Source organism: Globicephala melas, chromosome 7 (genome assembly GCF_963455315.2).
Source record: "Globicephala melas chromosome 7, mGloMel1.2, whole genome shotgun sequence".
Taxonomy (NCBI): domain Eukaryota; kingdom Metazoa; phylum Chordata; class Mammalia; order Artiodactyla; family Delphinidae; genus Globicephala; species Globicephala melas.
In genome coordinates this window covers 47,669,606-47,695,508 of record NC_083320.1, presented here as the reverse complement: position 1 = coordinate 47,695,508, position 25,903 = coordinate 47,669,606, and the positions used below count along the sequence as shown (strand labels likewise).

The 25,903-nt window shown below is 37.0% G+C and overlaps 1 protein-coding gene across 1 annotated transcript in view; it reads left to right on the top strand.

Annotated features, from left to right (window-relative positions):
* FSIP2 (fibrous sheath interacting protein 2) overlaps positions 1-25,903 on the top strand; it is a 126,380-nt gene that overhangs the window by 15,454 nt on the left and 85,023 nt on the right. Inside the window, exons 8-10 of the mRNA XM_060301530.1 lie at positions 11,718-11,841; positions 14,225-14,314; positions 22,366-22,481. Of these exons, the coding sequence (XP_060157513.1) occupies positions 11,718-11,841; positions 14,225-14,314; positions 22,366-22,481 (330 nt within the window). The remainder of the gene's footprint in view (positions 1-11,717; positions 11,842-14,224; positions 14,315-22,365; positions 22,482-25,903) is intronic.

The following is a 25,903-nucleotide window of genomic DNA, read 5'->3' as shown; positions in this document are numbered from 1 at the left end:
TTTATTGTATGCTTGCCTTTACCAATGAGATTTTTCCTTTTGTGTTTTTCATATTTCTAGTTGTGCTATTTTCTGCTTAGAGAAGTTCCTTTCACATTTCTTGTAAAGCCAGTTTAGTAGTGCTGAACTCTTAGCTTTTGCTTATCTACAAAACTTAAGAGCTGTCCTTCAGATGTGAATGATAGCCTTGCCAGGTATTCTTGGTTATAGTTTTCCCTTTCACACTTTGAATATATTGTGCCACTCTTTTCTGGTCTGCAAAATTTCTGCTGAAAAGTTAGCTCAGAGTCTTATGTGAGTCACCTTGTACATAACTAGTTGCTTTTCTCCTGCTGCTTTTACGATTCTTTAATTTCTGCCATTTTAATTATAATGTGTCTTGGTGTGGATCTCTTTGGGTTGATCTTGATTGGGTTTCTTTGTGCTTCCTAGACCTGAATGTCTATTTTCTCTCCCAGGTTAGACAAGTTTTATTCTATTTCTTCAAATAAGTTATCAGTCCCTTTCCCTCTCTCTTCTCCTTCTGGGACCCCTGTAATGCAAATGATAGTGTGGTTGATGTCCAGAGATGTCTTAAACTCTCCTTATTTTGTTGAACTCTTTTTTTTTTCTTTTTTCTGTTCAGCTTGGGTGATTCCAACTACTCTGTCTTCCGGTTCACCAATCTGTTCTTCTGTATCAGCTAATCTGTTGATTCCTTCTAGTGTATTTTTTATTTTAGTTATTGTATTATTCAGTCTGTTTGATTCTTCTTTTTTTTTTAACATCTTTATTGGGGTATAATTGCTTTACAATGGTGTGTTAGTTTCTGCTTTATAACAAAGTGAATCAGTTATACATATACATATGTTCCCATATGTCTTCCCTCTTGCGTCTCCCTCCCTCCCACCCTCCCTATCCCACCCCTCCAGGCGATCACAAAGCTCCGAGCCGATATCCCTGTGCCATGCGGCTGCTTCCCACTAGCTATCTACCTTACTACGTTTGTTAGTGTGTATATGTCCATAACTCTCTCTCGCCCTGTCACAGCTCACCCTTCCCCTCCCCATAACCTCAAGTCCGTTCTCTAGTAGGTCTGTGTCTTTATTCCTGCCTTACCCCTAGGTTCTTCATGACATTTTTTTTTTCTTAAATTCCATATATATGTGTTAGCATACGGTATTTGTCTTTTTCTTTCTGACTTACTTCACTCTGTATGACAGACTCTAGGTCTATCCACCTCATTACAAATAGCTCAATTTCGTTTCTTTTTGTGGCTGAGTAATATTCCATTGTATATATGTGCCACATCTTCTTTATCCATTCATCAGATGATGGGCACTTAGGTTGTTTCCATCTCCGGGCTATTGTAAATAGAGCTGCAATGAACATTTTGGTACATGACTCTTTTTGAATTTTGGTTTTCTCAGGGTATATGCCCAGTAGTGGGATTGCTGGGTCATATGGTAGTTCTCTTTGTAGTTTTTTAAGGAAACTCCATACTGTTCTCCATAGAGGCTGAACCAATTCACATTCCCAGCAGCGGTGCAGGAGGGTTCCCTTTTCTCCACACCTTCTCCAGCATTTATTGTTTCTAGATTTTTTGATGATGGCCATTCTGACTGGTGTGAGATGATATCTCATTGTAGTTTTGATTTGCATTTCTCTAATGATTAATGATGTTGAGCATTCTTTCATGTGTTTGTTGGCAGTCTGTATATCTTCTTTGGAGAAATGTCTATTTAGGTCTTCTGCCCATTATTGGATTGGGTTGTCTGTTTTTTTGTTATTGAGCTGCATGAGCTGCTTGTAAATTTTGGAGATTAATCCTTTGTCGGTTGCTTCATTTGCAAATATTTTCTCCCATTCTGAGTGTTGTCTTTTGGTCTTGTTTATGGTTTCCTTTGCTGTGCAAAAGCTTTGAAGTTTCATTAGGTCCCATTTGTTTATTTTTGTTTTTATTTCCATTTCTCTAGGAGGTGGGTCAGAAAGGATCTTGCTGTGATTTATGTCATGTTTTCCTCTAAGAGTTTGATAGTTTCTGGCCTTACATTTAGGTCTGTAATCCATTTTGAGCTTATTTTTGTGTATGGTGTTAGGGAGTGATCTAATCTCATACTTTTACATGTACCTGTCCAGTTTTCCCAGCACCACTTATTGAAGAGGCTGTCCTTTCTCCACTGTACATTCCAGCCACCTTTATCAAAGATAAGGTGTCCATATGTGTGTGGGTTTATCTCTGGGCTTTCTATCCTGTTCCATTGATCTATCTTTCTGTTTTTGTGCCAGTACCATACTGTCTTGATTACTGTAGCTTTGTACTATAGTCTGAAGTCAGGGAGCCTGATTCCTCCAGCTCCTCTTTTCGTTCTCAAGATTGCTTTGGCTATTCGGGGTCTTTTGTGTTTCCATACAAATTGCGAATTTTTTTCTTCTAGTTCTGTGAAAAATGCCAGTTGGAGTTTGATAGGGATTGCATTGAATCTATAGATTGCATTGGGTAGTAGAGTCATTTTCACAATGTTGATTCTTCCAATCCAAGAACATGGTATATCTCTCCATCTATTTGTATCATCTTTAATTTCTTTCATCAGTGTCTTATAATTTTCTGCATACAGGTCTTTTGTCTCCTTAGGTAGGTTTATTCCTAGATATTTTATTCTTTTTGTTGCAATGGTAAATGGGAGTATTTTCTTGATTTCACTTTCAGATTTTTCATCATTAGTATATAGGAATGCCAGAGATTTCTGTGCATTAATTTTGTATCCTGCCACTTTACCAAATTCATTGATTAGCTCTAGTAGTTTTCTGGTAGCATCTTTAGGATTCTCTATGTATAGTATCATGTCATCTGCAAACAGTGACAGATTAACTTCTTCTTTTCCGATTTGGATTCCTTTTATTTCCTTTTCTTCTCTGATTGCTGTGGCTGAAACTTCCAAAACTATGTTGAATAAGAGTGGTGAGAGTGGGCAACCTTGTCTTGTTCCTGATCTTAGTGGAAATGCCTTCAGTTTTTCACCATTGAGGTTGATGTTTGCTGTGGGCTTGTCATATATGGCCTTTATTATGTTGAGGAAAGTTCCCTCTATGCCTACTTTCTGCAGGGTTTTTATCATAAATGGGTGTTGAATTTTGTCAAAAGCTTTCTCTGCATCTATTGAGATGATCATATGGTTTTTCTCCTTCAATTTGTTAATATGGTTTATCACATTGATAGATTTGCGTATATTGAAGAATCCTTGCATTCCTGGAATAAACCCCACTTGATCATGGTGTATTATCCTTTTAATGTGCTGTTGGATTCTGTTTGCTAGTATTTTGTTGAGGATTTTTGCATCTATGTTCATCAGTGATATTGGCCTGTAGTTTTCTTTCTTTGTGACATCCTTGTCTGGTTTTGGTATCAAGATGATGGTGGCCTCGTAGAAGGAATTTGGGAGTGTTCCTCCCTCTGCTATATTTTGGAAGAGTTTGAGAAGGATAGGTGTTAGCTCTTCTCTAAATGTTTGATAGAATTCGCCTGTGAAGCCATCTGGTCCTGGGCTTTTGTTTGTTGGAAGATTTTTAATCACAGTTTCAATTTCAGTGCTTGTGATTGGTCTGTTCATATTTTCTATTTCTTCCTGATTCAGTCTTGGCAGGTTGTGCATTTCTAAGAATTTGTCCCTTTCATCCAGATTGTCCATTTTATTGGCATAGAGTTGCTTGTAGTAATCTCTCATGATCTTTTTTATTTCTGCAGTGTCAGTTGTTACCTCTTCTTTTTCATTTCTAATTCTATTGAGTTGCGTCTTCTCCCTTTTTTTCTTGATGAGTCTGGCTAGTGGTTTATCTATTTTGTTTATCTTCTCAAAGAACCAGCTTTTAGTTTTACTGATCTTTGCTATTGTTTCCTTCATTTCTTTTTCATTTATTTCTGATCTGATTTTTATGATTTCTTTCCTTCTGCTAGCTTTGAGGTTTTTTTTTCTTCTTTCTCTAATGGCTTGAGGTGCAAGGTTAGGTTGTTTATTCGAGATGTTTCCTGCTTCTTAAGGTGGGCTTGTATTGCTATAAACTTCCCCCTTAGAACTGCTTTTGCTGCATCCCATAGGTTTTGGGTCGTTGTGTCTCCATTGTCATTTGTTTCTAGGTATTTTTTGATTTCCTCTTTGATTTCTTCAGTGATCACTTCATTATTAAGTAGTGTTGTTTAGCCTCCATGTGTTTGTATTTTTTACAGATCTTTTCCTGTAATTGATATCTAGTCTCATGGCGTTGTGGTCAGAAAAGATACTTGATACAATTTCAATTTTCTTAAATTTACCAAGGCTTGATTTGTGACCCAAGATATGATCTATCCTGGAGAATGTTCCATGAGCACTTGAGAAAAATGTGTATTCTGTTGTTTTTGGATGGAGTGTCCTATAAATATCAGTTAAGTCCATCTTGTTTAATGTATCATTTAAAGCTTGTGTTTCCTTATTTATTTTCATTTTGGATGATCTGTCCATGGGTGAAAGTGGGGTGTTAAAATCCCCTACTATGAATGTGTTACTGTCGATTTCCCCTTTTATGACTGTTAGTATTTGCCTTATGTATTGAGGTGCTCCTATGTTGGGTGCATAAATATTTACAATTGTTATATCTTCTTCTTGGATCGATCCCTTGATCATTATGTAGTGTCCTTCTTTGTCTCTTCTAATCATCCTTATTTTAAAGTCTATTTTGTCTGATATGAGAATTGCTACTCCAGCTTTCTTTTGGTTTCCATTTGCATGGAATATCTTTTTCCATCCCCTTACTTTCAGTCTGTATGTGTCTCTAGGTCTGAAGTGGGTCTCTTGTAGACAGCATATATAAGGGTCTTGTTTTTGTAGCCATTCAGCCAATCTGTGTCTTTTGGTGGGAGCATTTAGTCCATTTACATTTAAGGTAATTATCGATATGTATGTTCCTATTCCCATTTTCTAAATTGTTTTGGGTTCGTTATTGTAGGTCTTTTCCTTCTCTTGTGTTTCTTGTCTAGAGAAGTTCCTTTAGCATTTGTTGTAAAGCTGGTTTGGTGGTGCTGAACTCTCTCAGCTTTTGCTTGTCTGTAAAGGTTTTAATTTCTCCATCAAATCTGAATGAGATCCTTGCTGGGTAGAGTAGTCTTGGTTGCAGGTTTTTCTCCTTCATCACTTTCAGTATGTCCTGCCACTCCCTTCTGGCTTGTAGGGTTTCTGCTGAGAGATCAGCTGTTAACCTTATGGGGATTCCCTTGTGTGTTATTTCTTGTTTTTCCCTTGCTGCTTTTAATATGCTTTCTTTGTATTTAATTTTTGACAGTTTGATTAATATGTGTCCTGGAGTATTTCTCCTTGGATTTATCCTGTATGGGACTCTCTGTGCTTCCTGGACTTGATTAACTATTTACTTTCCCATATTAGGGAAGTTTTCAACTATAATCTCTTCAAATATTTTCTCAGTCCCTTTCTTTTTCTCTTCTTCTTCTGGAACCCCTATAATTCGAATGTTGGTGCGTTTAATGTTGTCCCAGAGGTCTCTGAGACTGTCCTCAGTTCTTTTCATTCTTTTTTCTTTATTCTGCTCTGCAGTAGTTATTTCCACTATTTTATCTTCCAGGTCAGTTATCCGTTCTTATGCCTCAGTTATTCTGCTATTGATCCCATCTAGAGTACTTTTAATTTCATTTATTGTGTTGTTCATCGTTGCTTCTTTCATCTTTATTTCTTCTAGGTCCTTGTTAACTGTTTCTTGCATTTTGTCCATTCTATTTCCAAGATTTCGGATCATCCTTACTATCATTATTCTGAATTCTTTTTCAGGGAGACTGCCTATTTCCTCTTCATTTGTTAGGTCTGGTGGGTTTTTATCTTGCTCCTTTATCTGCTGTGTGTTTTTCTGTCTTCTCATTTTGCTTATCTTACTGTGTTTGGGGTCTCCTTTTTGCAGGCTGCAGGTTCGTAGTTCCCGCTGTTTTTGATGTCTGTCTCCAGTGGCTAAGGTTGGTTCAGTGGGTTGTGTAGGCTTCCTGGTGGAGGGGACTAGTGCCTTTGTTGTGGTGGATGAGGCTGGATCTTGTCTCTCTAGTGGGCAGGTTCACGTCTGGTGGTGTGTTTTGGGGTGTCTGTGGCCTTATTATGATTTTAGGCAGCCTCTCTGCTAATGGGTGGGGTTGTGTTCCTGTTTTGCTCGTTGTTTGGCATAGGTTGTCCAGCACTGTGGCTTGCTGGTCGTTGAGTGAAGCTGGGTGCTGGTGTTAAGATGGAGGTCTCTGGGAGATTTTCGCCATTTGATATTATGTGGAGCTGGGAGGTCTCTTGTGGACCAGTGTCGTGAAGTTGGCTCTCCTACCTCAGAGGCAGAGCCCTGACTCCTGGCTGGAGCACCAAGAGCCTTTCATCCACAGGGCTCAGAATAAAAGGGAGAAAAAGTAGAGAGAATTAGTAGAAGTATGAGGAAAGAAAGAAGGAAAGGAGGGAAGGAAGGAAGGAAGAAAGAAAGAAAGAAGCAAAGAAGGAAAGAAGGAAAGAAAGGAGGGAGGGAGGAAGGAAGGAAGGAAGGAGGTAAAGAAGGAAAAAAGACAGAAAGAAAGAAGATACAGTAAAAATAAAATAAAGTATAATAAAGTTGTTGAATTAAAAAATTCTTATTTAGAAAAAAAAAAGGGACGGATAGAACCTTAGGACAAATGTTGGAAGCAAAGCTATACAGACAAAATCTTACACAGAAGCATACACATACACCCTCACTAAAAGAGGTAAAGGGGGAAAAATCATAAATCTTGCTGTCAGAGACCACCTCCTCAATTTGGGATGATTCGTTGTCTAAAGGAGGGAAGGAAGGAAGGAAAGAAAGAAAGAACGAAGGTAAAGTATAATAACGTTATTAAAATTAAAATTGATTATTAAGAAAAAAATTTTAAGAAAAAACCATGGACGGATAGAACCCTAGGACAAATGGTGGAAGCAAGACTATACAGACAAGATCTCACACAGAAGCATACACATACACATTCACAAAAAGAGGAAAAGGGGAAAAAATCATAGATCTTGCTCTCGAAGCCCGCCTCCTCAATTTGGGATGACTCGTCTATTCATGTATTCCACAGAGGCAGGTACATCAAGTTGATTGTGGAGCTTTAATCCGCTGTTTCTGAGGCTGCTGGGAGAGATTTCCCTTTCTCTTCTTTGTGCTCACAGCTCACAGGGGCTCAGCTTTGGATTTGGCCCTGCCTCTGTGTGTAGGTCGCTGGAGGGCGTCTGTTTTTTGCTCAGACAGGACGGGGTTAAAGGAGCCGCTGATTTGGGGGCTCTGGCGCACTCAGGCCGGCGGGGAGGGAGGGGCATGGAGTGCGGGGCGGGCCTGCGGCGGCAAAGGCCGACGTGACTTTGCACCAGCCTGAGGCCCGCCGTGCGTTCTCCCGGGGAAGTTGTCCCTGGATCCTGGGAACCTGGCAGTGGCAGGCTGCACAGGCTCCACGGAAAAAGGGGTGTGGAGAGTGACCTGTGCTCGCACACAGGCCCCTTGGTGGCGGCAGCAGCAGCCTTAGCGTCTCCCGCCCGTCTCTGGGGTCCGCGCTTTTAGCCGCGGCTCGCGCCCGTCTCTGAGGTCCGCGCTTTTAGCCGCGGCTCGCGCCCGTCTTTGGGGTTCGGGCTTTTAGCCACGGCTCGTGCCCGTCTCTGGGGCTCCTTTAAGCAGCGCTCTTAAACCCATCTTCTCGCGCACCAGGAAACAAAGAAAGAAGAAAAAGTCTCTTGCCTCTTCGGCAGGTGCAGACTTTTCCCCGGACTCCCTCCCGGCTAGCCATGGTGCACTAACCCCTTCAGGCTATGTTCAAGCCGCCAAACCCCTGTCCTCTCCCTGCGCTCCGTGCGAAACCGAAACCCGAGCCTCAGAGCCTCAGCTCGCAGCCCCGCCCGCCCCGGCGGGTGAGCAGACAAGCCTCTAGGGCTGGTGAGTGCCGGTCGGCACCGATTCTCTGTGCGGGAATCTCCCCGCTTTGCCCTCCGCACCCGTTGCTGTGCACTCCTCCGTGGCTTCGAAACTCCCCCCTCCGCCTCCCACAGTCTCCGCCCGCGAAGGGGCTTCCTAGTGTGTGGAAACTTTTCCTCCTTCACAGCTCCCTCCCACTGGTGCAGGTGCCGTCCCTATACTTTTGTCTCTGTTTTTTCTTTTTTTTTTCTTTTGCCCTACCCAGGTACGTGGGGAGGTCTGAGGTCTTCTGCCAGCCTTCAGTAGGTGTTCTGTAGGAGTTGTTCCACGTGTAGATGTATTTCTGGTGTATCTGTGGGGAGGAAGGTGATCTCCGCGTCTTACTCTTCCGCCATCTTCCCACTTCCACCTGATTCTTCTTTATGTTTTCTAACTCTTGTTGAACTTCTCACTGTTCATCTTCTTCTGTGTTCCTTGAGTGTGTTTATGACCATTACCTTGAACTCAATTTTATCAGATAGATTGTTTATCTCCACTTTATTTAGTTCTTTTTCTGAAGTTTTGTTTTTGTTTGGAACATATTGCTCTCTCTCCTCATTTTGCCTAATTCTTTGTGTTTATTTCTGTGTATTAGGTAGATTAGTTACATTTCCCAATCTTGAAGAAGTGTCCTTATATAGGTACCATCCTATGACGCCCAACAGCACACTCCCCTCTGGTCGTGAGAGCTCTATGCTCTAGGAGTGTCCCCTATGGGGGCTGCATGGGCTCTTCTCTTCTGCAGTTGCAGAGCTGACTACTTTGGTGCGCCGGTAGGCAGGGCTGGCCCCTGGTCTGGTTGGCTACCAGGCCGTGCCTCATGTGATGGCTGCCTGCCCACTGGTGGACATAGCTGGGTCCTGGTGCAGCTGGTTACAAGGCCCAGGGAGTCCCATGTCTCATGCCAGCCAACTGGTGGGCAAAGCATGTCCTGGTGAGGCTGGCTATGGGGCCTCTGGTGGCTGGGTTAGGAACTAGTCACCTGTTGGGAGATGGTGGGTCACAGTGAGGCTGGTTGTATGGCCCAGGTGGATCCCAGGACTGGTGCCAGCTCCCTGGTGAGAAGATCATCCCCCAGTGCTAATAAGCTAGAGGGAGGATTCCAAAATGGCACTTGCCAGCACTGGTGTCTTCATAGTAGAACAAGTCTCCCAAAATGGCTACCACCAGCATCTCCATCCCCAAAGGGAATGCCAGCTGCCTCTTATCTCTCCAGGAGTCTCTCCAAGATGAACAAGTTGGTCTGACCCAGGCTTCTTTCAACTTACTGCCTCTGTACTGGGACTTAGAACATGTGAGATTTACATGTGCCCTTTAAGAACAGAGTCACTATTTCCTACAGCCCTCTGGTTCTCCCATACACAAGCCCTGCTGACCTTCAAAGCCAGATGTTCTTGAGGTTCGTCTTCTTGGTGCAGGACCCCCTGGCTGGGGAGCCTGATGTTGAGCTTGGACCTCTTTCTCCTTGGGAAGAACCTCTGCAATTGTGATTATCCTCTTGTGGATACCCCAAGGATACCCCAAGCTACCCCAAGGTGTGGCTCTTGACTATACCTCACCTCTTACTCTCCTACCCATCTCATTGTGGTTACTTCTTTATAGCTTTAGTTGTGGAAAATCTTTTCTGCTAGTCTTCATGTCATTCTCACAGTTGCCCTGCAGATAGTTTTAATTTCGGTGTGCCCATGGAAGGAGGTGAGCTCAGGGTCTTGCTACTCTGCCATCTTGGCCACAGCCTCTCATTTTGTAATTTTCTTTTTCTCTCAGTGTTTCTTTTTAGATGGTTTCTTTTTCTGAACATGTATTAATTAATCTCTTTCCCTGCAATATCTACTCTGCCATTAATGCGTCCATTGCATTACTCATCTCACACATTAAAAAAAAAAATTGATTTGGGCCCTTTTTATATCTTCCGTGTCTCTTGTTTACCTTGTAAATATATGGAATGTAGTTATGTTATCTGTTTTTTTTTAATTCAAGTATAGTTAATTTACAAGTCGTGTTAGGTTCAAGTGTGCAACAGTGATTCAGTTGTACATATATAAGTATATCTAGATAGATGCTTTTTCTGATTCTTTTCCATTATAGGTTATTACAAGATACTGCATATAGTTCCCTGTGCTATAGATCAAGTCCTTGTTGTTTACCTATTTTATATATAATAGTGTGTGTATATGTTAATCCCAAACTCCTAATTTATCTCTCCACCCACTCTCTGCTATCCCCTTTGGTAACCATAAGTTTGTTTTCTATGTCTGTTGAGTCTATTGCTGCTTTGTAAATAAGTTCATTTGTATCATTTTTTTAGATTCCACATATAAGTGATATGATATTTGTCTTTCTCTGACTTACTTCACTTATGTGATGATCTCTAGGTCCATCCATGTTGCTGCAAATGGCATTATGTAATTCTTTTTTATGGCTGAGTAATATTCCATTGTATTTATTTATATATATATATATGTATATATATGTGTGTGTGTGTATATATATATATATATATATACCACATCTTCTTTATCCATTCCTATGTTGATGGACATTTAGGTTGCTTCCATGTCCTGACTGTTGTAAATAGTGCTGCAGTGAGCATTGGGGTGCATGTATCTTTCCAAATTAGAGTTTTCTCCAGATATATGCCCAGAAGTAGGATTGTGGCATCATATGATAACTCTATTTTTAGTTTATCTATTTTAATGTTATCTTTAATTCTAACAGCTGTATCATTTCTGGATCATTTTTGATTGATTACTCACTTTATGGGTCTGTGCTTCTTTATATGCTTGGTATTCTTTGATTAGATGCCAGATATCGTGAATTTTATATTGTGTGTGCTGAATAGTTTCAGCTTTTTATAAATATTCCTTAGCTTTTTTTCTTGAATGTAGATAGGTAGTTTATTTGGAAATGGTTTGATTTTTATAGGTCTTGCTTTTTAATAGTTGTTAGATGGGGCCAGAACCATGTTTAATCTGGGACTAGTTATTCCCCACTACTGAGGCAACATTTTAGTACTCTACCCAGTGCCCTACGACTTACAGAATTTTTCTGGGGTGGCTGGTGAGAATAGGCATCATAGGTAGGTGCCAAGTACTGTTTTATTGAATCTTTTGGGATGATCCTGTCTTTGGTCTTGGATTGTCTCCTCACATACACATAGTGATCCATTCCATTGCTGACTACTTTAGGAAATTCTCTGAGGATTTCTGGGTGATTTCCTCTGTGCAGCTATCTCTTTTCTGGCACATCCAGTATCAATATTAGTCCAGAGATTTACAGAGAGAAGTCAAATTTCATGTATGATATTACATTTACCTATAATATAATATATACAATTATGTATTATTATAATATAATATATTATATATATTATATTATTATTATATATTATTATATATATAACAATATATTATTATAATATATAATATATAATATAATAGGCCTGAGTGACTCTTGGTTCAGGAATCCTCCAACTGAAGATGATTTGAAATTGCCTAAACTCACCAGGAGAGCAATGCATTGAGATGCTATCTGATCTGAAACTAGACACCCTGAAGGTGTGCAGTGAGATAAGTTGCATCTAAGGGTTAAATATATTCTTCATGTTTGACCATGTGTGGAAATTTACCCCTTACTACCCTCCCAAATTTGTACTCAGGATAACCTTACAAGTCATAAGGCTTGCTCATTTCCAACATACTCTCACATTTTAAATATTTATTTGTATTTCTAAACAGCAAGTTGATGTTAACCAATATACTTCTTTAATATTTTAGAAACAAGCCCTTCTAGAGAAAAAAATGGCTTATCATTTACAGAAAATGCAAGAAAGTGGCATTAAAAGAGAAGATATGAAGAAAAATACAATTGATTACAGAGAACAAGATGGACCACATGAATGTGAGAACATTAAGGGCTGATGTAGCTATGTAGAAAGTGCTTGTCTGTGTATTTATGTAAAAGATCCTTTTACAAAACTCTGTTTGCTCACGTTTGCTACCTGCTTTGTGCCAGCGAAGGGTTCTAGGCATTTCCCATAATAGTTCAAGTTGAAAAGTAGACATACATGTAAAAATTAAAATAACCTTATCAAGTGGTTCAGCAGACAGGCTTGCCTATATTGCAGTTCTAACCAACTTCCCTATACTTAATGTATTTGTTGCTACTGAAACCTTAAAAATTTGTAAAATAATTGCTATCACATATCAACATGGTGTTCTACTATTTTGCCAGCCATAAAGAATAGACAGTACCAGAAAAGAACACAGGGAAGAAGGAAAGGAGGAGGTAGAGAAAGATAGAAAGGAACAAAGAAAGGAAAAAAAGGGAAGAAATGAAAGTTTAAAGGAAGAACATCAAGTCATTACTTTGTTATGCCCAGTATCTACCAGCTTCCTTTTATTTTTAACATTTTAAGACTATAGTAAGATTTATTAAATTAATTAATGATATTAAAATTTCATGGCCAGAATACAAAAATGTAGACTTGTTTTAATTATCTGTGACTAAATGTATCAGGAAAGAAGATAATAATCTTCCATGAGTTATCATCATAGCATCCGATCAATCCTATCTCTGTCCCATCAATCCTGTTTCTATGTGAGAGCCTCCCTTTGTCACTTAAGTATATTACTAACTAGTCTCCATTGGCTCTTATTTTTACCTACTTCAGATCCATTTTTTACACTGCTACATAATTACATGTAAAACTCTGTTCTAGTTTTTTTCTCCTGGCCTCAAAACTTCAAGATCCCCATTACCTCTTAAATGAAGCTCAGACTTCTTAGACAACCATTCATCACCATCTAGGGTCAAACCCAAACCTAACTATTTCACATTACCTCCTTGAATAAGGCAGATATGATCTAGGGGTGATATGCTTAGGCTCTAGAGCCAAACTGCTGAAGTCAAAGTCCTGCTTTACCATTGTCTAGCCATGTAAATAGCTTGAACAAAATTATTTAACCTCTTTGAATCACAGTTGCATCATCTGAGAAGAAAATACTCCTAAATCCCATAAAGAGCCCAAGAGTTCTAGCCCATAGTAAGCATTCAATTAATTTCATTGTCTAATCAAACGAGACTGCTGACCGTTCCTAAAACACAAGTGAACTTTTATACTTCTGTGCCTCTCTTTATCCAAGTTTCTAGCCTGGAATGACATGCTCACTGTCCATCTCTGTAACTCCTACAATTCTTTAAGCTCCACTGTAAGTGACAGTACAAAAAGTCTTTCTTGATAACTGTAATTGGAAGATACCTGTCCTTCGAATCACTTATAGTACTTTATATTATTCTTAATACATGTATTCCATACTTCCCACTGTCTTAATTACCTATTATATTGTAACTCCCACCTTTCTGTTTCACAGAGCACCTAGTATTGTATGTATATATGTATATCTTTGTGTGTGTTTGTATACATGCATGCTTACTGAATGGACTATTCAGTCTATTCAGCTCATTGAGATAATGATAGCAATTTCATCCTTCAAAAAAGAAATCACTTTAGAAACTATATACATCCCTGCATCAACAACCATTGATTTTCTCATTTAATAGGAAAAGAGTTTCAAGAAGACATTTTTAAACACTTGTTGCCTCAAATCCCTTTTTTTGAAGAAGTGGGATATAAATTAATTTATTTTATCAAGGTGACAAATGAAATTGAATTATTCCTCTGTAGTAATATTGTCATCTTCCACCAAGTAGATAGCTTCCAGAGGGACAGAGAGAATAAGAGAGGACAGGAACATTGGGTGAACCTGCTCCAATGAGAAGACAGATCACTCTCACATTTGACAGCCTTAATGAAAACCCATTGAGCGCACATGCTGTGAGGATCCTTTGCCCTCCTAAATGGTTAGAAACGGGAACTATAATTTCCTTTATCACAAAGGAGGAATATGTATATGGTTGTTTATGCTAGGCTGTGAGGTACATTCAAGAGTTGCAATTGTCACTGTGGGCTGGTGGGTCTCCAGCCAGTAGCTATATTGGTATCCATCTCTACAAAGACGAAATGGCGTGTTACAGTTGAGCCAGGTATAGCTTTTCTCTCTGTCAGAGGAAAATTCTGTCCTTCTATCTTTTAACTTGAAAGGATAATATTTGAAGAGTAATCGTTTTTCACATTCCTCCATCTTCTCCAATACCTCCCCACAATCCTAAATAGAAATTAGCATATAGGCTCACTTCCTATTGGGCATGAAAAGAGAGCCTGTCTTGGGTAATTCTGTCATCATCATTATTAAAAATAAATGTTTTGTTGCATTTTTTTAAGCTTATTCTCCAAAGAAGAAAAAGAAGAGTAATGATGACATAAAGATAATTTATCCTCTTGATGACCAGAAAGCAAATAAAGGAGCATATGGTAATTTAATATTGTGATAAGAAATATTAAATAGTATTTTTGGGAAAGACTGAATTTGGATGGCCTTTTTTGCTTAAGTTCAGATAATTCCTCTGTTCTTTGGTGTCAAATGACAGATTTAGAGTGATGCTTACAAACAATGATATAACCTCTATTGCTTTCAGAATTTCATCTCAAGTTACAGATTTAGTGTTCTAAACTTATCATTTTAGACAAATTAAATGGTCTATTGCTGCTGAATGAAAAATACATGGACGTAACAAATTGCAAGATAATTTTTATATTGCTCGAAATGATTTTTAAAAACTCTGAAACGCAAGAGGGAGGGGATATGGGGATATATGTATACGTATAGCTGACTCACTTCGTTATACAGCAGCAACTAACCCAACAATATAAAGCAATTATACTCCAATAAAGATGTTAAAAAAAAGAAAAAAAACTCTGAAGTGAGTCAGAAATTAAGTTTATGTACATTCACTCAACCCACTAGGGACCCCAGTGAAATATCACTTTCTTTATTTATATCATTCTATGTTACTTCATGTTGTCCATTAGAGCTCATTGGATTAGACCAGAACCCAAACAACAGCATAAATATCCTCCAAATAATATACTATCAAAAGTATAAGACTGGGCTTCCTGGTGGCGCGGTGATTGAGAGTCCGCCTGCCGATGCAGGGGACGCGGGTTCGTGCCCCGCTCTGGGAGGATCCCGCGTGCCGCAGAGCGGCTGGGCCCGTGGGCCGTGGCCGCTGGGCCTGCGCGTCCGGAGCCTGTGCTCCGCGGCGGGAGAGGCCACAACAGTGAGAGGCCCGCATACCAAAAAAAAAAAAAAAAAAAGACTGTTAGAAATTGAGCAATATGAATTCTTCTCCCATATTAAATTTCCAGGGAAAAATTAAAGTATAAAAATTAAATCCCTTTGTCTTTATCAGTTAAATTCTAAAGAAAAAGTTTAAAATCTTTTCTTCCCTGACTGTGTAATTTGATTAGTCTCATAAAGTCTCTGGGATAAGATAGGGTTAGCTGAGGCTGTCTTCCACTCAGGACTACTGAGGTTTACTTAATTCAGCTCTAAGCTTTAAAGACCAAAGATTTTTGAAGTCCAAAGATTTTTTGGTCCCATTTTTAAAGTCCGAAGATTTTTTAAATAAAATATCAAAGAGTTACTTACAACACATACAATTATGACAACACAAGCCACATATCTACTAAATGTAGACAATAAAACTAAATTCTCAGTCTCTAAAGCAGTTATCTCATGCAGATGGTCTTCTAAAAGTCTAGTGTTGAATGCAGGCCAGACTGGTCTTACTGATGTCAAAAAAATCTCAGTGTTATTGGAGGAAAGGATGATAGATGGAAAATATGATTTTCAGCCTCACTAAGGTACCACTCTATCTGTGACAGTTGTCCAGGTATCAAAACTATAAATTTAATTAAGCATAGTTGGGAGACAAAGATGAATTCTAAAACTGTATTAATACATATCTGGAGGGGAGAGGATCTATTTCTACCCTCTAAGAGATTGGCAAGTGAATCATTCTTGTTTTGTGTGAATTTTAGAAATGTACAGTAGTGATATCACAATTCATTATATATTAAAAGTGCCCCTCTTTCCCATTCACCATAATCAAACCTCCTTAGTTTCCATCTCATCACTGAACTGAGTATGAACTCCATACAGTGTCACAACCTTTACACTCTTATGGGCAGTCTGCCCCCACGTTTTATAATTGGCAACTATCCAGAGTTCAGAGGCCAGAATTCTCTATAGTTCCTGCTTCTGATCTTGTCTCTGTATTTTTTCATTCTCATAAAAAGATCCTGAGGTAATTTATTTTGGATTTTAAATTACCCTAAAGCAAAATGGAATTTTTTTATATAATTGCATGAATTTTAACACATGTATGAATTAGTATGACCTTTACCACAATCATGTGAGAACATTTACAACATTCCAAAAATGTCCTTTTGCAGTCACACCGCCTTCTCTCCCACTAATAAGCCCAGGCAACCACTGATATGTTCTCCATCACTATAGTTCTTTTTTCCTTTGGAAAATGCCTTGTAAATGGAATCATATCGTATTTGATCTTTTGATCATTGCTCCTTTCAGCATGCCTTTGAAATTCTTTCAAATTATTTCATTTGTCAATAGTTGACTCTTTTTTATTGCTGAGTAGTAGTCCATTGTGTGTATGTACCAGGTTTATTTATGTATACATCAGTTGAAGGAAATTTGGTTGTTTCCAGATTTTGGTGATTATGAATAGAAAGATCAGAAGTATACATTAAGCTTTTTGTGTGAACAAGGAATTGTTGTATATGTTTAAGTTTATAAAGAATTGCCCAACTGTTTTCCAGAGTGGCTTTAGCATTTTGCATTCCCTGTTTGCTGTGCATCCTTGTAACTGTTGGTATTATCAGTACTTTTTATTTTAATCATTCTAATAGATGTAATGGTATCTCATTGTGGTTTTCATTTGTATTTGCCTGATGGCTAATGATGATGAATATCTTTTCATATGCTGTTTGCCTTTTGTAAATCCTGCCTGGTGAAGTATCTGTTGAAGCTTTTTGCTCTGTTGAGTTTTGGGAGTTATTTGTATATTCTGAATATAAGTATTTTTCAGGTGTGACTTGCAAATATTTTCTCTCAGTCTGTAACTTGCCTTTTAATTTTCTGTTTCTGTTTCTGATTGATCAGTGTGTCTCCCCCTTTGCCCATATTGCTCTGTCTTTGATTACTGTAGCTTGTTATTAAAATGTAGCATAATTCCAGCAACTTTACTTTTCTTCAAAATTTTTATGGATATTTTAATTCATTTGCCTGAGTATAAACTTTATACTCAGCTTTACTGCAAAAATTATGCCAGGATTTTTGAATGAAGTATATTAAATCAATCTATAGATCGATTTAAGGGGGAAAGAAATCTTTACAGGGTCCTTCCAATCAAGGACTTTTAGGTAGTCCTTGATTTCTTTCATAAGTGTTTTGTAGTTTTCAGTATAGAAATCTTGTATATGTTGTTATGTGTATACATAAGTGCTTCATTTTTGGTACTGTTGTACATGGTATTTTTAAAGTTTGATTTCCAATTGTTCATGGCTATTGTTTTTTCTATGTCTCTTTGTACAGATTTTTTAGTGGTTGTTCTAAGTAACAGTGTACTTACTTAGCTTATCACAGTCAACCCTAACTAGATATTCTACTTCTTTATGTAGAATGTGGAAACCTTACCACTATATATGCCTCCTTACTCCTCTCCCCTTTGTTATAATGATCTTATGTATTACATCTACATATACCAAACAGCCACTCAGAGTAATCATCATTTAAATGACTAAATAAGGGAAGAACAGCCTATCATATTTACTCAAATTTGGTCGCCCATTAATTCCTGATGTTTCTGGTCCCATGTTTCTTTCTGGTATCATTTTCCTTCAGTCTGTAGAACTTCCCTTAGCATCTCTTTTAGAACAAATTATCTGGCACTGAATTATCTTAGTTTTCCTTCACCTGAGAGTATTTTTATTTTACCTTCATTCCTGAATTATACTATTTACCCTTGATATCGAATTATAAGTTGTCAGGCTTTTTTTTTTTCCCAAAAAAACTTTAAAACTGTTGTTCTCTGTGGTTCTGATGGACATAGATAACATTATTAAGGTATTTTAATATAATTGGTATGATATTGTATACAGTGTTTTGTGACTTGCTTTTTATACTCAGCATTATATTTCAAAAGTTTTACCTATGTATTGTCTGACATTTTACTTCCTTTCAGTACTAATCCTATCCCATTGTGTGAATATCCCATTGTGTAAATATACCACAATTTAATATGTTTTTCTTTTGGTGGAAGTATCGGTTATTTGAACAATATTTCACCATTCTATACATATATATCTCCTGGTATTCATGGACAGGTGATTCTCTAGGGGTTATATGCCTCGATATGGGATTTCTGGGTCATGTTCCCTCTTCTGAGAAATTATTTTTTCAAATCTCTTGTCCATTTTCCTATTGGGTTATTTTTCTTTCTTTTACAGATTTGAAAGATTTTTTTGGTCACACATTCTATTATATACATATATACGGTATAGCAATATCTTCTTCCAATTTGTAATATGTTTCTATTCTTTTTTTATCTTTTGATGTACAGAAGTTCTTAGTTCAGTATAATAAAATGTTACATTTTTCCTTATAGTTTGTATATTTTGTTACTTTTTATTTGAGGTTCATTTCTATGAGTTCTCTTTGATATGACAAAGACATTAATCTTTTGTCTTATTTGTGGCACATATTTCCATAATTTTGTTAATGACTTTTTTAGGCTTATTAAGCATTTCAAACATAAGCAAAAACCAACAGAATCTTTATGTGCCTATCTTTCAGCTTCAGCAACTCCTGGACAGTTTTGTTTTGTCTATGCCCTCAACTTCTCCCTGCTGCCATATTGTTTTAAAGCACATCCCACACATATTATTTCATCCATCAACATATCAGTATGTACCTAAAAGATAAGGATTATTTTTTTAATGCGTAAGCACAATACCATGATCACATTGCACAAATAATAATTCCTTAATGTAATCAAATATCTAATTACAATTCAGCTTTCCAGTAATCTCATAAATGTCACAAAAGTATTTTGACGTTACTTTGAATCTACATTGACGCATACTGCGATAGTTTGTATGTCTTTTGAGTCTTTTAATCTATAGGTTCTCCTTCCATATATTCCTCTCTTTCCCTCCCTCCCTTCCTCCTCTTCTTTAAAATTAGTTTACTTGTTGAAGAAATTGAGTTGCTTGTCTTGTTGAGCTCCTCAGTTACTGAATTTTTGCTGATTGCATCTATATGGTATATGTTATTTCTTCTGTATTTCCTGTAAAGTATTAGTTAAATCTATGCACTTTCAGGTTCAGTTTCTTTAGCAAGACTGATGTATACATGATGGTGTATCTTTCCATCAAGAGACACATAATATTGCATTGTCTTTCTCTTTGTGATATTAGCAGCCATTTATGTTCAAGGCCTTGATCCACACATTAATTATGCATTACAAAATTGGGATATTTTTCCTTCTTCGTAAACTAGCTAGAAAATTTCTAATAAAAAGAAACTTTCCCCCAACTACTATTTGGTTACTTTGTGATACAGGATACTTGAGAAAAGCAGACTGATGCTTAATATTTTACCATCATTTATTAGTTTTCAAAATAATGTATTGTTTCAGTAGCATCTTCTAACAGTGAGCAATTAGTTTTGTTTCATTATGAATTCACAGATGTATATAAATTTTATGTGCTTAAAATTTTCTATTACTGTGCTTACTAATGTTGAAATTGTGACAGCTCTGGCCAGTGACGGCCCCTTCAAGATAACTTTCGAGTCCTTTTTGACACAACCCTAGTGATTTTTGTTAGCTTCCTTGCTATCTGAGAAGACTGGACTATCCAGTCTTACCTTGAACACATTCAGTTGTTTCAACACCAGTGAGTTTCATTGGTATCTTTGAGAAGATGAAGTAATCATATATTGTTGGACCTATTTCTGGACATGCTCTTTTCTTTTATTGGTCTATTTGTCCTTATGTGAGTATATTCAATAGCATTCTCATAATTACTGTAGCTTTATAATAAGTCTTGAAATTTGGCAGTTTGAGTTCTCCAACATTTGTTGTTCTTCTAAGTTGACTTGGTTGTTCTAGGGCCTTTGCATTTCCATAGAAATTTTATTTTTTTTATTTAAGTATAGTAGATTTACAATATTGCAATAGTTTCTGGTGTACAGCATAATGATTCAGGGGTTTTTTTGGCAGATTATATTCCATTATAGGTTATTACAAGATATTGAGTATAATTCCCTGTGCTATACAGTAAATCCTTGTTGCTTATCTCTTTTATGAATATAGTGTGTATCCATTAATCCAATACTAATTTGTCCCTTCCTTATTCCCTCTCCCCTTTGGTAATCATTAAGTTTGTTTTCTAAGTCTGTGAGTCCATTTCTCTTTTGTATAGATTCATTTGTATTATTTTTTAGATTCCACATATAAGTGATATATAGTATTTGTCTTTCTGTGTCTGACTTAATGCACTAAGCGTAATATTCTCTAGGTCCATCCATGTTACTGCAAACAGCAATATTTCATTATTTTTTATGGTCGCCTAATATTCCGTGTGTGTGTATACACATACATGATACACCACATCTTCTTAAGCCAATCATTTTTTGATGGGCACTTGGGTTATTTCCATGTCTTGACTACTGTAAATAGCAGTGCTGTGAACATTGGCATGCATGTATCTTTTCAGCTCTCCAGTTTCTACAACATAGTCAGCTGGGATTTTATTTGGGTTCACCCTTCATTTCTTTTTCTTGCTGGCCAGGACCTCCAGAACAGTGCTGAACAAAATGGTGATTGTGTACATCCTGATCTTGTTCTAAAATATAAGGCCAAGTGATCAATATAAATTAGAATATAGTTCTGGAGATTTGAAGATAGCTTTTATCAAAGGAAGGACATACCCTCATACTCCTCATTCACTAAGAAGTTTCATCATGAATGGGTGTTGAATTTTATCAAGTTTTTCCTTTCATCTTTGAGATAATTGTCTACATTTCCTCCTCTTTTCTCTTACTGTAGTAAGTTACTTTGGCTTATTTTTGAATGATAAACTAACCCTGCATTCTTGGAATAAGCCTCACTTATTCATTATGTATTATCTTTTATTGTATATTATTAGATTCAATTTATTTATAGATTTTGCATCTTTATTCATAGGAGAATATTGACTGAGTTTTTCTTTTCTTGTAATGTCTTGTAATGATTTTTATATCTGAGTGATTCTGGTATCAAAGTATGAGTTGGGAGAGGAGTTTACTCTTCAATTTTCTGGATGAATTTGTGTAGAATTAGTGTAAATTCTTCCTTTGGTATTTTGTGTAATTCAGAAGTAAAGTCTTTTGAGCCTGGAGTTTTCTTTGTAGAAATGTTTTTAACTATATATTCCATTTCTTTAATAGATATGAGGTTCTTCATATTTTCTATTTATTCATGAATGAGATTTGATTGTTTTTGAGGAAAATCTGTCCCTTTCATATAAGTTTATTGCTATAAATTTTCATAATCTGTTATTTTTAGTATTATCTATAGACTGTTATGCTGTTATCTCTAATTTCCCTGATGATGGAAATTTGTGTCTTCTCTTTTTCCTGGTCAATCTGGCTTTATCAGTTTTATTGAACTTCTCAAGGAGTCAACTGTTAGTTTTTCTCTCTTGTTTTTCTATTTCTTTTTCACTTTGATCTTATTTCCTTTCTTCTGCCTACTAAGTGTTGACAAGGATGTGGGAGAATTAAAACTCTGACACACTGCTGAATGGTATGAAATGGTACAGCCACTTGGGAAAACAGTTTGGCATTTCTTAAAAGTTAGACATATACTTACCATATGACCCAGCCATTCTACTACTAAGTGTATTTACCCAATAGAAATGAAAAAGTATGCCCACACAAAAACTTGTGCAGGTAAGTTCATAAATATTTGTAAGTTGCCGAAACTGGAAACAACCCAAACAACAGGTGAATAGATAAAGAATGGTAGCATATCCATACAATGGAATACTTCTCAGAAATTTTTAAAAAAAAGGAATGAATTATTAAAACATACAATACTGAGTGAAAGAAGCCAGGCAAAAAATACTATATATCACATACTATATGATCCCATTCATATAAAATTCTAGAAAATTCAGATTAATCTTGTGTAAGAGGTAGAGAGCACTGTTGTCTGAGGATGGGAAGAAAGAGATAAATGGATTACAAAGGTGGATGAGAAAACTTTCAGGGGTATTAGAAATTTTATTTTGGTTGCAGTGATGACTTCACAGTTATAGATGTATTTTTAAATTGAGGAAACCGTTCAATTTAAATAATTAAGTTATAATTAAACCAAACAATTATAATTAAACCATTAAATTATACTTCAGTGAGTTCTTTTAAAAACTATACTGTTTCTTTCATTTACTTTTAGAACCCTTTGTAAACACCATTCATCGGTCTCTAAGTAGTTCAAAGAATATTGCCAAAACATCAGTACCTTCTCTTGTTTCTCAACCAGATGTACAAGATAATGATACTGAACAAAAGGTATGAAATTATGTCTCAAGCTTCTGTATGGTGATTATTAATTTATCTAGTTAACTTTTACTTCTGTGAACCATCTCCCTCTCTACCGTGTTATGGATTGATTAGGGATATTAGGATCTATTTATGAGAACTGATCCCTTTCCCTAGAAGTGTTGAGTTACCTTTGTGCTAAACTCACTCACTCTCATTAGTAGAAACTAATCCAAACAAACATTTAGCAATTGCAATATCTAATATTTATTGAACATCTACTGTTGGCCAAAGCCCTGTGACTTTTTCCTGAAGGAAGGGAAAATGAATAAATTGGTCACATAGGATACAAAGAAGAATCAGATATAATCTTTCCCCTTGAGGACTCATTGTCTAATGGGGCAGACAGATGCAAAAATGTTATTACAGTAAGTTGAGAGTCTGGGATGATAAATTTTATTTTGATTCTTAGCAATGTGTTTTTAAAGCATTAGATTGGATTAGAATAGGTTGGATTGTATTTCCCTGAAACAAACTGAATGACTAGAACCAACCACTAAATAGATTACCATGTCTTTAAAAAAAATGTGGAGTACTAGAAGAGGGTAAAGTTTGTACGGGGCTGCATATTAAACTCAATTTTGAACTAGTGAAATTTGAGATCCCTGTGGAAGGTGTCCTAGGAGGTTGGTAATAAGTATTGTCCCTGAGACAATTTTCATGAGAGAGTTAGAAGATAAAAGGGAAGAAAATCTGTATTAATTTGGTTGATTGGTAGAAGGCAAAATCTTTCAGAAGTGAAGTTACTAACGAATGTTTTTATCTTTAATGTTGTACCATATAGAAAGATGGAGAGACAAATAAAAAATCAAGTGTTTCTGATAATAGAGGTAAGAAAATAAAAAACATTCATAATTGTTCTGTTGTTTGTTAAGTACCTAATTATGGTTTCACCATATGGTTTCTCAAGTTACTTGTTATACCATGGATTTTAAAAACATGGTTATTTTGGAAAATAAAGCATGGTATAAAACTGTTTATGAATTTTGATGTTATAATTAGCCTATATGTTTGAATGATTGCTTGATAAGTATGACTTTTGAAATATGCAAAGTGTGGAAAAGTTAGAGTCTCTGCTGTAGCTGTTTATAGTGATAGGTAGAGTAAGGTACTGACATACTATGGTTCAGTAGGTTATAATACAGAGAAATATGCCCAGGAAGGTCCTCATACTGCACTGCCATCTATTCCCCACAGACAATACATCCTATTTCCCATCTCCCCTTGAGTGGAATATACAATAACTAAGTTTTTCTGCACCTTGTTAGATTTTTGGAAGTCACTAAAAACACTCTCATGCAAAACCTATATACACACATAGAAAATACTAGACACCTCCATCCAGTGGCCAATGACCACCTCAAATTCAATACAAAAATCAAAATTTTCAACTTCTTGATCCTTCTGTTTTTACCCAGGCACAAAACTTGACTTATCTTTGACTCTTCCTCTTTCTTGAATTTTGTATCCCCAAGTTGCCACTCTCTGTCTAATCTACCTCCTTCATTCCTCCTTCCCTCTCTTTTGTATTCCCACAACTGCTGCCTTTCTTTCCTCCATCCTTGACTATTTCAGTAACCTTCCTCCAACCTCTCTTCGTCTTTTTAATCCACCCTACATTTTGGTGTAAAGCAATCTTTCTAAAACACAGATCTGTTTGTTAATGTGGTGTATTACAGTTAACCAATTGCATATGTTGAACCATTCTTGCATCACAGGGATAAATCCCACTCGATCCTGGCATATGATTCTTTTAATGTACTAATGAATTGGTTTGCTAATATTTTTTTTTTTTAGCTTTTACATTTCCTGTTTATTTTTTTTATTTTTTTTAACATCTTTATGGGGTATAATTACTTTACAATGGTGTGATAGTTTCTGCTTTATAACAAAGTGAATCAGTTATACATATACAAATGTTCCCATATCTCTTCCGTCTTGCATCTCCCTCCCTCCCACCCTCCCTATCCCACCCCTCCAGGCGGTCACAAAGCACCGAGCCGATATCCCTGTGCCATGTGGCTGCTTCCCATTAGCTATCTACCTTACGTTTGTTAGTGTGTATATGTCCATGACTCTCTCTCGCCCTGTCACAGCTCACCCTTCCCCCTCCCCATATCCTCAAGTCCGTTCTCCAGTAGGTCTGTGTCTTTATTCCTGTCTTACCCCTAGGTTCTTCATGACATTCTTTTTTTCTTAAATTACATATATATGTGTTAGCATACGGTATTTGTCTTTTTTTTTCTGACTTACTTCACTCTGTATGACAGACTCTAGGTCTATCCACCTCATTACAAATAACTCAATTTCATTTCTTTTTATGGCTGAGTAATATTCCATTGTATATATGTGCCACATCTTCTTTATCCATTCATCCGTTGACGGCCACTTAGGTTGCTTCCATGTCCTGGCTATTGTAAATAGAGGTACAATGAAGATTTTGGTCCATGACTCTTTTTGAATTTTGCTTTTCTCCAGGTATATGCCCAGTAGAGGGATTGCGCTGGGTCATATGGTAGTTCTAGTTGTAGTTTTTTAAGGAACCTCCATACCGTTCTCCATAGTGGCTGAACCAATTCACATTCCCACCAGCAGTGCAAGAGTGTTCCCTTTTCTCCACACCCTCTCCAGCATTTATTGCTTCTAGATTTTTTGATGATGGCCATTCTGACTGGTGTGAGATGATACCTCATTGTAGTTTTGATTTGCATTTCTCTAATGATTAATGATGTTTTCCTCTAAGAGTTTGATAGTTTCTGCCCTTACATTTAGGAATTTAATCCATTTTGAGCTTATTTTTGTGTATGGTGTTAGAGAGTGATCTAATCTCATACTTTTATATGTATCTGTCCAGTTTTCCCAGCACCACTTATTGAAGAGGCTGTCCTTTCTCCACTGTACATTCCTGACTCCTTTATCAAAGATAAGGTGTCCGTATGTGCGTGGGTTTATCTCTGGGCTTTCTATCCTGTTCCATTGATCTATCTTTCTGTTTTTGTGCCAGTACCATACTATCTTGGTTACTGTAGCTTTGTAGTATAGTCTGAAGTCAGGGAGCCTGATTCCTACAGCTCCTTTTTTTGTTCTCAAGATTGCTTTGGCTATTCGGGGTCTTTTGTGTTTCCATACAAATTGTGCAATTTTTTGTTCTAGTTCTGTGAAAAATGCAAGTGGTAGTTTGATAGGGATTGCATTGAATCTGTAGATTGCTTTGGGTAGTAGAGTCATTTTCACAATGTTGATTCTTCCAATCCAAGAACATGGTATATCTCTCCATCTATTTGTATCATCTTTAATTTCTTTCATCAGTGTCTTATAATTTTCTGCATACAGGTCTTTTGTCTCCTTAGGTAGGTTTATTCCTAGATATTTTATTCTTTTTGTTGCAATGG